This window comes from Scleropages formosus, chromosome 19, assembly GCF_900964775.1.
Source record: "Scleropages formosus chromosome 19, fSclFor1.1, whole genome shotgun sequence".
NCBI lineage: Eukaryota > Metazoa > Chordata > Actinopteri > Osteoglossiformes > Osteoglossidae > Scleropages > Scleropages formosus.
In genome coordinates, this window is record NC_041824.1 from 10,050,301 (window position 1) to 10,064,338 (window position 14,038).

Genomic DNA, 14,038 nt, shown 5'->3' on the forward strand with positions numbered 1-14,038 from the left:
ATATGTCTGAGTGTTGCAGTGAATTTCTCTTCCCTCATGAGTACCAATGACTTATAATTTGCACTTAATTTTTAGCTCAACACTTTGTGACATGCAGTAGCATACACCCTCCAGGTAGTAACTCACTGAGGTGACTTTAAAACGTGGGGAAGCATATAAAACTGTTCTCATACAGGTGAGGACCCTCAATATGCAACCCTTCTCCCATCTGCACTGAGGGACTACGTTTGCTCATTGTGCTCCAGAAATTCTGGGTTTATCAAGGCTTGTGTTTAGTTTGGACCGAAGAGGTGGCGTAAATTATTTCTAGTAGTAAGCAGAGAAGGGCTTCATCAATTGCTGACAAGTACTGGGCTTAGCAGACATGATTTGATAGTTTGACACAGTTGGCCTAGTAGGATGAAGAATTCAGTTGAAATTAGGTTTGTTATTGGGGTTATGGAGGTGACATTTTCAAATTAGTTGACTGGACAGTGTTCTCTGTTGCAGGAACATTTGGAGATGGGGAGATATAATTTAGGAAATGCAATTCTGAAAACAGTGAAACTAAGTAAGCACCCTGGGTTGCTGACCTTGACTAGATTTTATAAGTACTCCTCAACCAACAAGAAATTTGGATTATTAAGGAAAAAACGTGCATTACCTCTGCCTCAAGTTTAACTTGGTCTTAAGTGTTGATTTCTAAATTTTGGAGGACACTTAATTTGCATTTACATTTAGCTAAAAGTTGCCTTTTTAAAAGATTAATTTCTCATTTTTTTTAAAATGTAAAAATGTTTTTCTAAAATGTTTAAAATGTGCTGGCAGCTGAGCATCTGTTATATGAAACTAGATTCTGTTGCTATGGTAATGTACAGCTGAGAACTGGCTGTGGGTGGCTCCGTGTGTCCCATTGGCTGCTCTTGGTGTGTGCGACACCAGTGCTGACAGCACTGGAGGAGGCAGGCTGAGCCAGTGGGGGGTTGGGGGAGGTGGCTTGGCCACGTAACATGGTAAGCAATCAGGAGGCAGGAACTCGCCGTAGAAACCAAATGCAGCGGCCTGACTTAAATGAAAAGTGGCCTTCAAGTTTGAGGGCAATATGTGAGGGTGACCTGAGGCTGTTTCCCAGTGCTCTGAGCTTTAAAGTGAATTAAACTGTGGCCAGCAGGGTTGTGAAGCTTGACTCAAGTTGTGTGTGTGAGGTGTTTCCCCCCCCCTTTTCTCCCCCTCTTCTTCTCTTCTGGGTCTTAGGGAATTAGGCATTCTCAGTGTACCCAACATGATCATCTGAGGAAAAATTCAGCCATGCATTTCCATGTATGACTGAAAATGAAGCTGAAGTCGTCAGTGAGGGTTTTGGGCATCCTCATGATACTTCCTGTTAGTTTCATAGGATGTTAGGACTTTGGACTCAGGAGTCTGAAGACATGCTGTTCAGGTTCACCCATAGTGTTTGAGTGACAAAGTGTGTTCCACTGATGTATGGATGAGTGACCCATTGTAAGTAGTGTATCTAACAGTGTAAGTCACCTTGGTGAATAAGGTGTGTGGGCTCATAACACTACATAGTATCCACCGGAAGTTGCTTTGGAGAAAAGCGTCCGCTAAAGAAACGTGCGTTTTTCCTTATAAAAAAATTTTTGCCGTGTGGTGCTAGTCTAGGTGTTTGAAACAGTATCAGTATAATGTATGTTCAAATTTTTTGCTTTATCAATATCAGCAAGTTTAGTAGTGAGGTAGCACAGCTGTACATGGGTAGACAAGCATACTCAGGACCTCGCATGCCCATATGAAACATGTGTAACAAAGTCCTGTTAAGGTGCAAAGGGGGGAGCGCCATTACTCAAGATTTGTGCAAGTCTACTAAACAGATTGTGAACCCTGCTTAGCATTATACCCAAGTATTTGTCATGACTGTATTTCATCACTTTGGTATGGTATAGTCACCCCTTAACTGGGTTTCTTATTCCTTTGTTTTTATTGAATTTGGTGGCTTTTCCCCCATTCTGTGGTCAGCTTTAAAGAGTCTAATCTTGCTGTATATCAGAGTTGTTTTGAAATATGCCCAAGATGTTCTTTCTGGTGTGTGTGTGTGTGTGTGTGTGTGTGTGTGTGTGTGTGTGTGTATTTATACAATAGAGTAATTATATATGTGTGTATATAAGTACTGCATATATGCACATAGTCATATAAAATATATATATTTTACATTTATTCATTTAGTTGACACTTTTCTCCAAAGCAACTTATTATGTTATTTACAACTCTTTACCCATTTAGACAGCTGGGTAATTCTTGCTGGAGCAATTTAGGGTAAATACCTTGCTCAAGATATTACATCTCGAACCTGCGACTGTTGGGTCCAAAGGCAGGGACTTTAACCTCTATGCTACGAGCTGCTCCTGCCACTATATGTAGTATAAAATTTAGTCACCAGTCAAAATGAGAATAGAAAATTAATAGGGTCTGGTTAGTCTTTATCTATAACCAGTTCAAAATTGGTAAACCATACCAAAAATGCACAATAAAGTAAGCAATTTGGATGTACTGTTGACTAGATGATGGGTTATAAGGGTAACTGAAGTGAATAGTGATCTTGCCATTTTAATTTGAACCTTACAAGAAGAAATCCCTAAAACGATTAATGAATTACCTGTATAAATGAACCAAAATTAACCACTCATCAAATTTACTGGAAAGTGTAAATGTGGTCATACTTTCCAGAATAATACTGCTGCGTTAATGTGAGGTGATGATGCTTTCCAAAAGGACCTCTGAAGCATATGTTGTTTGTTGAAAAGTCTTAGGCTAACACACATGGGTAGCCTTTGTACTCAACATAAAACCTGCCTTTGTTGTGCAAGCCTTGGCGAGAGAAAGAGACAAAGTAGTTGAATTGATTCCGAAAGTTGATGTAAAATATATATAGTTGATCGGAATAGGCCTATCCCTGGACTCTCATAACAGCATGTCAGTGACAAGGTGAGCTGTGCATCCTGTTCAGTCAAACTTGTGGCCAAATAACCTCTCTCTGTTAGCATAGATGAGCCTGGGACTAACTGTGTGTGTCATGCTACTGTGTCTTATTTCGTTATTTCCAGTTTTGCCCATTGACCAGCATAGTAAAATTTTATGACTCATTAATAAGGACATTAAAAATGTTATTTTTTTTTATAGTTTGATTTCTTCCTACATGCCATTATCACTTAATCTACAAATTACATAATTTTCTCTTTGGGAATACCAGTGCAAAGGGCCTTAATGTTGCTGATATAGGTAGTGCCTCACTAATGTACCTAGTTTGTGTTTGAATAAAAGCTGTTAGCCAAAACATTAGCCAGGTTTTTACATCCAAGTGTATTTGTATCTAAAATGCTTTTGTTTCCTGTATAATGCTACAAATGCAGGCCTAGTTAATATGAATTGATATTAACAGCAGAAAACTAAGTATTAATTTCTAATAGCAAAGAGTTATCGCACTCGTAGACCTAACATGAATTGTCATTATTTTGTGAAAATGCTGCATATATTTTCAACAAACTCTGTATTAAATATATCATTCAGCATTAATGGCATTGAGATATTGATATTGAGAGGTGCACAACTCATATTTTTCTGGTTACTCTTTGAACCACATTTTTGCTTTGTTTGGGAATCTGTGTTACGCTCCTCACGGTGAGCGTGTTGGTCGGACTCTAATGCAGGTTGTGCCAAAATTGCTGAGAAGCAATCCAGGATGAACATACAAGAAAAGTGATGAGGCATACAGTTGCTGCTGATAACCCCAAGCTCTCCCAACCCCTCCTTGCACAGAGGAAGAGCATCTCAATTAAGAACATGGCAGCTGCTGCAGTTTTTAACTAATTGGTACTTTGCCTCCTCCGAGGTGGGAGCAGCTTGAGCCGTAATGCTTCCTCTTCCTGTTGGTTTAAGGTCTCGCAGCAGAGGCAAAGCGACAGCCGACGATGAGGACAGCCTGGACGGGATGGAGACTGGGGAAACTGAGATCACTCAGGAGGCCGGTGAGTTGCAGCTTTCCTCTGTCCTTATGTTTGCCTGAGTTGATGAGTATGTTTTGAAGCAGGGAGAGGGCAGAATATTTACCTTAAATTTTGCATCCTTCACTTTCCCTCTTCTCAACCCTCACAGAGTGAATGGGTCTCTAGAGCTGATGTGGGACAACTTTCTGCTTTGCAGCTGTAGCATCCTCTGGATGGTTGCACCCCAACACGCACACAAACTCTTGGCAAGGTGTAGAAAACGGAAGTGGTAGATGACTAATACCCTCTAAAAGCTTTTTAAAATCCTATCCTGTGCGTTCTTCATGCAGAAGAGGTGTTTGACTTCTCTGCTCTGCTGGCTTTTCTGTGCCTTCAGCCAGATTGTCCTGGCAGTGGCTAACAGATGTGTAAGTACATACTAGAAAGGAAAAAAATACCAATTAACATATGGACTTATGGGATTACGACAGTGGTAATACGTTTTTTGTGAAACAGCAGTTTTCATTATTTAGATGTAGTTCACATTGATGTTCAAAAACTGTAATCAATTTTTTGCCATAGTGCAGCAAGTAAAATAAAAATAAAGTGCACCCGGTGAAAAATTGATATGTATATGAATGGACCTGGGTCATGTCAGTGTGACAATAGTGTTCGTCTTGGATAACGTCCCTCATGTAAGCAAGTTTTCCCCAGACTTTGCAATGGCCCCTGCTGTCACCATTGTTGCTATGTCACTATAAAATGTCAAGGTGCTGAAATCGTTCCCTTAAGTTCCTTTATCAAGATACGAGGCCTGCTTGCTGTCCCATGGTGTAGTGGCTTTTTATGGACTGAACACTGCCTCTTAGAGTAGCAGGAGGTTTGGCTGGAGTTGCAGGAATGAAGAGGTTAGGCCAGATGTTATCTGAGGCAAGGCTCTTGTAAGGCCAGTTTTGATCACGTCCATTCACAGTTTGTGTCCTTGTATTAGTGTCATGGTAGAATGGTACTGCATTGACAGACCTCTGGGGATGGTGTCTGTCTAGACAATGTGGAATGGAATAAAAATAGGGATGTTCTGATGAGCTCCAGTGCAATTTTTTAAGTTGTGGGAAATCAAAGCTCACTTTTTTTTTTAATTTTTTTTTTTTATTTTTTTATTATAAATGCTGCTGGGAAAAAAATCCCAAGCTCTCTAATGAGAGACGAGAAATCATCTTCGGGTCAATGATTCCAGACAGCTCATTTTGCCTTTGTAGTGTAGTGGAGCGTAGGGATGTGAGTGAATTTGTGGCGGAAATACACTACCAGAACTTTCCTCAGTCTTTCAGGACATGATGTTCACTCTTCAAAAAAAAAAAAAGAAAAAAAGCCTTGTGTTGTTTCTTTCATTGAAATGAATTGCTTGAGGCTAGTGAAGTGGCCATTGCTCTTCTTTTCGGGCTGCTGTACTGTTACTTTTTTGCTGCTTTAACTGTAGTGCCATGAAATTATTTCCAGTGCTGACTAGTTATTAAATGACCAAGTCATGATTTGCATCAGACTGAGACAGAGCAGTCATTGCTGCTAAAAATGACACAACTAGTTAATGACTGTGAAATGGCAATTAGTTTTTCACATCTATGATTATGCATTTTATTCTGTTAAGCATCTGGAAAATGATGTAAAACTAATATTGGTGTGTCTTCCTCTTTTTAGGCTTCATTCTTACAGTATTAGAAATGACAGATCTGATCAAACTGAATGTCAAAAAGCTGCAAAATAAAGTGCCAAGGGGCAAAAATGCCCATTTTTATTAATGGGTGACAAAACTCTAGAATATGGTTACTCCTGGGTAATGTCTTGCAAGGAAAGGTTGGGCAATGAGTGAGATTCTAATAACTCCAGGCTCCTTGCCTCCCCACTTCTTCCCCATCCAAGATGTCTGGTAGTTTTGGCATTTGTGCAACCTTCCGTTGGCCTGTAAAGTTGACATCTGGTATATTATCTAACCTATAAACAGTTGGTGAAACCTGAATTGTTATCTTCGACAGGGTCTTGTGTTTTTTTTTTTTTTTTTTTTTTTTTTTTTTTGTTCTCCTGACATCCAGGTATTTATCGGAATGTTGACGTTGTCTGTCAGTTACTGACACCCGTGGCCTTTACACATGGTGACCTGAGTCTTTTTCTGCAGCTTTGTCACTTTGTTAGGGTTGCTGTTATTTCTGTCCATCCACAGTGTTTGCATGTTCTTAAGGTGTTAAAGATTTTCTGTGGTTAAAGCCATGTTCTGCCGAATCCTGTGTCAGAAGTACAGCGTGGGCAAATCTGAGCGGGACTGCAGAGGGTGTTTTAAAGGTCGGCGTAAAGGTCGTATCATTTCCTTTTACGGTTTCCATATTTGGCTGCCTATTGCGTGACAGGCTGTGCTCTTGTAATTTTTTTTGAGGTACTTTTGTCTCTCCTTGGTTTCACACTATCCCAACTCTTTTCCATGACTCCCCCCACCATCACCACCTTTGCCCCCTCACCTTGGAAAGGCTTGGACCTAATTAAAGCTTTTCAGAATCACAGATTGAAGCCTGTTGCAATTCTTAGCAGTTAATTCAAGATACCCTTAGAAAATGGATGTGCCTTTCATTTGAAATTTCTAAAAAGGCTGTTGTGTAATGTTGTTGATTTGCGAAGCTGGCTGCGTGGTCCTATTTCACTCAATGTGGTATCCACTGTTACACTAATGAAACTCTGGGAAAGGAGCAGTATGGATTCTTGGCCTCCAACAGCTTAAGTTTCAGATGGACCCATTTTGGCCCATGATAGTTCTGTGTATATGCAAACAACCAGGGCAACCCTGTGGCAGTTCTACTGCTTTTTTTTTTTTTTTTTTAACTAGTCTTATCTTCCTGTGTTTGATTAGCTCTTTTGTAGCTCGTGTGTACCATACACTTTACCTTCACAAATAAAACACGTACATACAGTTTGATACTCAGTCTTTATGGATCAATTCAACCTTAAATGCTTAGCTGTCGGGATGTGTCTTGAGTCCAAATTTGGGCCTTCTAAGTTGAAGTAGAGGTCATAAATGAAAATCCCTGTGAAGTTGATTTCTTGAAACCTGAATGGGCATCTTAGCTTATAATTGTACTCCATATTGCCTCTTTAAGTACAGACAACTTCCTTACTGCCTCTGCACCAGTGGTAAATTCTCGTATCAAGTGCTCAGTTTGCGCTGCTGGAATTACATTTAACAGTTTTTAGAAACGGGAAGCCCTGTATCATTGATGCCTGAAACCCTTGACCTGGAAGCAACAAAAGTATTCCTGCTGGGCTATGTTCTCACATTGCTGATTTGTGTCTCTCTTCTTGAAGTCACTTGATTTCCCATCTTGTCGCTGAGGGGTCCTGTGTGTATAAGTGGAGATATAAGGTTTCTGAGAAGTAGGCAACGCCACTCTGCGTTTCCTGTTGTAATGAAAGGCTACCATACTAGGGCTCACATGGCTGCACACACTGCTTGGTAATGGTGCTGTGTTATATAGTCAGCACACATTGCAGAATGGCTGACATTACTTCTGAGAATATAGTACATTCACTTTACTCTTTTCAGGCTTTAGATAGTTGACCATTGTTGTACATAAGCACATTGCCTGTGTTATTTTGTCAGTTCATGTTTCCCTTAGCTGATCACACTTAATTTTTCTTTTGTTCCTGAATATTAAAGTTCTGACAAGGCTGATCAATATTGGCATCTGTTGAGTGCCAGTTTAAACTTATAAATCTGTATGGATGCAAATGTGGTTTTTAATGAAAGTTTACCGAAAGAATAGCAGCTCTATGCAGGTTAAATCACTTCTTAACAAAATATACGATAAACTTTGGCAGGTGATTATTATAAAGTTCTATATTGATAAATTAAGACATACGCTTTCATTTCAGTATGAATACTTCTTGGTATCACAGTATGAGCACTTAAAACAAGCTGCATATATGTAAACTTTCACAAATTGTCTTGCGCTATGCGAAAGACCACAGTGACATGGCATGCAGAGTACAAAGTCGGCCTACTGCATTTCACTGTGTAATCAATTCGCGAGTATACATACAAATAGTTGATTCGCATGAAGGTTGTATATCAGTGCGTCTGTAGTACTGTACAATGTCTCAAGTGCACCTAGACTTGCAGACAGCGACGCCTATACATATAACATAAAGCTTATAATTAGCTGCATTGCTTTGACAGCTTTTTTCCGGCAGATAAAATTTGTATCTGTTGAAAAAGCATTATAAAATTTGACAGATTTCAGATCTGCTGAATGTTCAAAGTTCGACCGTATTCGAATTTCATCTTCCTCACATCCCCACTAAATATCTGATTTACTCTATTTTTCAGTAATGAGTGAGAAACCACCCCCCCATCTGCAACAGTGCCTTAAAAATAACTTATGGTTGGTGTTAAGTGGACCAGCATGTGGCGTAGTGGTTAGAGCCGCTGCCTTGCACTTGCCAGACACAGGTTTGAATTGCAGTGCTCTTAAGGTACTTAATTTGAATTGCGCCTGTAAAAATCACCCAGCTGTATAAAAGTGTGTAATTTACTGTACGTAGCTTAATATTAAGCTGACTTGGAGAAACACGTCAGGTAGGTGAATAAATGTAAACCTTTAAAAAGGAAAACATCCACCACATTTGTCCCTTATCCACAATCTTTTTTGAACAGGGACAAAGGAGGCGCAGGGGGATGGTGAAGGCGGTGAAGACAGCCAGTCTGCAGAGGGACCAGACGAGGACAAGCCGTGCTCCCCTCTCTTCCAACGCTCTGTATCGCTGGACTCTGCCGGATCTGTCGCCTTTGCCGCTGATGATGCCGGAAGCAGGTTAGATTGCCAGACCAGGGTCTGTTTGTGCTGAGTCACAGCTGTGTGTGTGTGTGTGTGTGTGTGTGTGTGTGTGTGTGTGTGTGTGCGCGCGCGCGCGCGCACGTACATGCGTGCGTACGTACGTACGTGCATGCACGCTCCAGTGAGCAAGAGTGCTGGGGGGAGGGGTTCAGGGAACAGCAGGAATAATGGAGCGGGGAATGCTGGGTAAGGGAAAGCGGCAGGATAAATGAAGCCTGCCGGCCCCTGCGGTAGCCTGGCAGCTTGCAGACTGGAGGGCTGGCGCTGTAATTAGTGGGGGAGCGCAAGAGGCAGCAAGGGGAGGAGTACACCATTTCCTAGGTATTGTACCCAATTAGCGCAGATCGCGACTGCATGGATGCACTGTACCGGGAACAACAGGTGTTTGGGAGGTGTTACCATCCCTGTTATGCGTGGAGTGTTGTTACCTCTAGTGGTTTATCCTCCGCAGCACCCTCCCCCTCACACACACCTCTTGAGCACACACCCTATCTTGTTTAATGTTGACTGAAAGGAGACACAGCAGATGAAAACACCTATTCCTTTATTTGCAAACATTTGATTTAGGAATGTTCACTTTTGCGGACCCACTGAACCTTTACGTCTGATTTACGATCAGTATTTTTGGAGATACATCTGGTAAGGCATCAGTGTCCCATTTTGATTTGGACCCATCAGTCCAGTGTTTATATCTTTCTGATAGTGAGCATTGTAGGAACAAATGCCATATTAGTGCATGCGTTCCCTCAAGGTGCTGCCTTGTGCTCTGCATTGTAATTATATGTAGTTAATCTGAAAATTTATCTGAATTGTTAATTAGGCAAGTTCCTTTATTGCCTTCTCTAACTTGTTAACTTGATAGTTCAGCTAGTTTGTTCACTGATTTAGTATAATTTGTGACAAAATATTTTGCTTCTAATCTTCTGTATCATGCTTGTCTAATATTTTTCTTTGTCTTCGCCATACATGCGCTAAAGAAAGTACATTGTTGCATGTACAGGTCATCCGTGGTTTATGATGGGGTTGCGTTCCGCAAAACCCATCATAAGTCAAATTTTGTAAGTTGAAAATGCATTTAATACACACCTCTCGTGACAGACAGGGTGATGCAGATTGCTGCCGCTGCTCAGTGTCAGAGTATCCACCGCGTATTGCTTGCCCAGGAAAAAGTTCGAAGTATGGTTTCTACTGAATGTCCATCTCCAATTCATCCTCGTAAAGATTTTAAAAAAAAAAATCATAAGTCGAACCATTGTAAATCGGGGACCACCCTACAGTGCTGTGTTTTGTTAGGAATTTTTCTAGTAGATTTTGGTGAGATAAGAGTAGTATTTAACTTTTGTGTAATTTTTGTTTGTGTATGTGCTTAAGTTCTGCTTGGAATTGGAAGTTTCCCCATAAGGAATGTTATTTTGATTTAAGAATTTTTGTCCAATGAAAAGGCAAATTAAGTTTGTAAATTGAGGAATAGCTGTATTAGAGACATTTAACCAAACTCCTCATGTTGAAGGCTGTCTGGGGTTCTTTGCAGATGCAAAGACTTCAGTTGTGCTGCTCTTGTAAGCTGATGGTAGCAGTGATGGTTATGGACCAGGTGACCATTTAACCTGCAAAAAGTGTTTATCCCTTACCTGATATTTGTCTGTATCCTGTGCTCTTTTAGTTTGTATGTGTTTGGGGGAGGTGGGTTAGCAGAATTTACAGTTGAGAACATGTTTTAGCACAGGAGTGGGCTGGCAGTCAATGGTGCTTTTGGGCCCAGTGTGCAGGGCCACAGTGGCTCTTATTCTACAAAGGTGGGTTGAGTTATTTTGAAACGGCAGCAGCTGCTTGTGTACCTCAACATGTGGCAGTAGACACACTTCACCTATAGACTTGCACATTTAACAGAAGCTGGATGTTTTTGTGAATGCAGTCCACCCCCATCCCTGGCTGCCGTACACAGAAAGGTTACAGTCAATCACTCAGATTGATGGCTCTGCCAATGCCTAGCAAGGGAAAGAGACAAGTGGCTTCTCTAGGGAACTTGTTAACACTCATCTCCCAAAACCCAAAATGTGAAGGGTTTCCTGTGCTGTTATAAGCACAGTTGCATTTGATCTACCAGCTCCCCCATTATATTTGTTGAACATAGTCTGCATGCTCAAATTGGAATGGAGTAATGTATGCTGCTCCTGAGAAGTACTGGGGTTGTCATTAAGTGTGCTACCTCATGTTGGGCAAAAAACGGGAGCTGTGGAACCAGTTTTATTTAACAGTTAGACGTGTGGAGTTGTGTAGCTAAACCACACGTGCAATATTTTGTGAGCAAATAAGTTTTTTCATGTCTTATGAAGGCAGTGCATTCTTGAATAGGTGAGTGAGGTGAATTCTGATAACTTGAAGATTCAATTACTATTTCTTCCATTGGTAATTTTTTTTTTTTTTTTTTTTTTTTTGTTCCAAGCCCCAAGACTGACACCCATTTGTACTAATATATCAAATCCCATTAAAACACACAATTACTTAAGTACAATTACTTTTCCTTTTTATTAGTTATAATGGAACATAAGGCAGCTTTTATTTGTTACTCTGTAATACTGTATGACTGCATGCACCTGTTCAGCTCTTTGGTAGTTATTACATGAGTTGCCGGGTAGGCTCCGGTTCCCCGCGACCCCGTATGGGACATGCGGTTCAGAAAGTGTGTGTGTGTGTGTGTGTGTGTGTGTGTGTGTGCGCATTTTATGCACTTAACAAATGCTCACAAACAAACATATGTACATATGATAGTCATTGCTTAAGTATTAATTCAACCTTTAATGCAAAAAAATCAAAACATTAAAGACAAAAGAGACGTAACACAAATGAATTTACACTTCCCAAATAAGCAGACATCATTTGGGCAGTCCATATTGGGCATCGTGATTACCAAGACAAGTAAAACAAATTAAAAACAACAAACAAGAGGTAATGGAAGTTGAGAGCTTAATAGACAATGTCCACATTACAAACCATGAAGAGGATTGCATGGTGACTGCCATGCGCTGCTCAGCTGTGGGGGTGCACCTGAAGTCTAAATTCGGTAGATGTGAAGAAAGGCCTTGTTAGCTGAAGTAGGGGCATTAAATATAACTCGTTTCAAACCTACAGCTTTTTGGGTTACCAGAATTTTTCTTGGGGTGTGACTGTAGTGAAATATTTGAGACAGTTTAGACCAATAGGGATGTTCACCTGCAGCGTCCATCTCTGTTAAATTGTTCTGAACCCGCTCCGAACTACAGATTAGTTTTGTAAGGGGAGATTCAAGGAAGGAAAGGGGGGGACAGAGAGGGACAGACGGAGAGAGAAAGGTCATCAGTGACAGTGGTGCAGTTTGCTTCCTTTAAGCCACTGACCTCCTCGTTAATTGTGGTCATTCATTTCCCTGGGAGGGCAGGCGTATCATGCGGTGCAAGCAGATTAATCCGGGTGGTTAAGCAAATTGCTGTTCTGCTGTCCCGGAAGTGAAATGATGGTAAATGGCTGTCCACCTCCCTGTACTTATGGTGCAGTGTGTGCCAGACAGATGACACACTCAGTGATTGAAAACTGTTTTCCTGCTCAGATTTGGCTCTGAAGGAGAATTTACTTTTTAATTTTTACATGGGTGCTGTAGAAGTGTTTACAGCCCCCTTTTGTTAAATGGGGTAAAGGGTTAGTGATAACTATATCTGACTGTTGCCACAGAAAAGGCTATTAATGTTACTGTCTGCTTTTTTAAAATACTTGTTTTTTCAGTTATTTTCTGTCTGGTTAATTTCCACAGAAAGTATGTTTTATTTATTTGTTCTCTGTATTCCAGGGATTTTTGGTTTTTATTTATTTATTTTTTTTAAACCATATCGCCTGTTTCAGCAGGGAGAAGCTCTGTGCCTTCTGCTACTGTGGGGAGCGTAGCCTGTTGGGTCAAGGCGAGCTGAAACTGTTTGGCCCTACGCCCGGCTACGTCCCACTCCACATCCGCAACCGAAGGGCGTGTTCCGAGAATGACGATGACGGAAGCCCCGAACAAGATACTGTTGGCAGCTTGGCAAGGTAAGTTTTGTGGTGATTCCTTGCATCGAGACAATCCAATTCATGAGCAACCTGCTGCCTTCGGCTAGTATGGAAGGCTAATAAGCCTACAAAACTGAGACCCTTAAATATTTATCGCAATTTACTTGAGGCAAAAGGTAGTTTATTGGTTAGAGCTCCAGAATTTTTGTTTCTTGTCAGAGGACCCAGGTTTGAATGCCACCTCTTGCTGTAATACATTTAAGGTATTTACTTTGAACTGTTCGAGTAAACACTATATAAATGGGGAAATCATTGTGAGCAGCTAACATTGTAATCCACTTTTGAGAAAAGTGTGGACTACCACAAAAGCATCTGTGAAATAAATGCAAATTAACCTATGAAACAGATCTTTGACAGTTTATCTGTCATAGTCCTGATTCTCTAGTGAGACAAACAAATGCCCGATTTCAGGTGTCACTCTTTGCTTCACCAAGAGCCATAAAGGGAGACTGAATGACTGGGAGAGGCCTAATTTGGTCAGTCATTAGTACTTCTGTAATTTGGCACAGGGAGGAGAACATCAAAGTGGATGATCATTGTTGAGGTAATAGAGGGGTACAATGCGGATGTGGCTGATGGCATTGATCCCCCCCCTCCACTGTTCAGAAAATGGCATTTCTGATTATACTGTAAAAGCTTTTCTTGGCTGAGCAGGGTGTAATCATGGTTTTCCTACCCAGCAGTGCTATCGGTGTTTGGTAGCGCCACTGACCCTTGGAAAAAGAGTTGTCTCTGTAGGGCAATCAGTGTACATCTGTACAAAATGATGAAACCATCTGATGATGATTTTTGTACCAGCACAATTAGAACCGCTGATCAGATTCTTTTACAACTGAGAAACATGTCACTTTCCATTTCTGTTAATTTCATTTGGGTTTTCCTTGCATCACCAGGAATTTTACATAGCTTCTAAACGTGAAAAGTTAAGAAATTTATTCTCTTTGTATTAATCAGCACACCACACCGGGAACTTGACAGTTTGGGAATAAATTTTGCGATGTCACTACACCCCATGAAAGAGAGTGGTTTGTTGAGCTGTGGAGTCCTAGGGAGCCTTCTGAGTAGCCACACCCATACTTGAGGTTTCTGGAAAAGCTGTGTGATGTCATCAGACAAGCAACA

At 40.9% G+C, this 14,038-nt stretch overlaps 1 protein-coding gene across 14 annotated transcripts in view; it reads left to right on the forward strand.

Moving 5' to 3' along the window:
* kmt2ca (lysine (K)-specific methyltransferase 2Ca) overlaps positions 1-14,038 on the forward strand; it is a 104,982-nt gene that overhangs the window by 21,466 nt on the left and 69,478 nt on the right. For 11 of the 14 annotated variants that reach the window (XM_029246334.1, XM_029246337.1, XM_029246336.1 and 8 more), the window contains exons 3-5: positions 3,916-4,004; positions 8,659-8,815; positions 12,716-12,895. In XM_029246334.1, coding sequence (XP_029102167.1) covers positions 3,916-4,004; positions 8,659-8,815; positions 12,716-12,895 — 426 coding nt within the window. The remainder of the gene's footprint in view (positions 1-3,915; positions 4,005-8,658; positions 8,816-12,715; positions 12,896-14,038) is intronic. The other 3 variants (XM_029246335.1, XM_029246343.1, XM_029246342.1) reach the window with 1 other exon arrangement.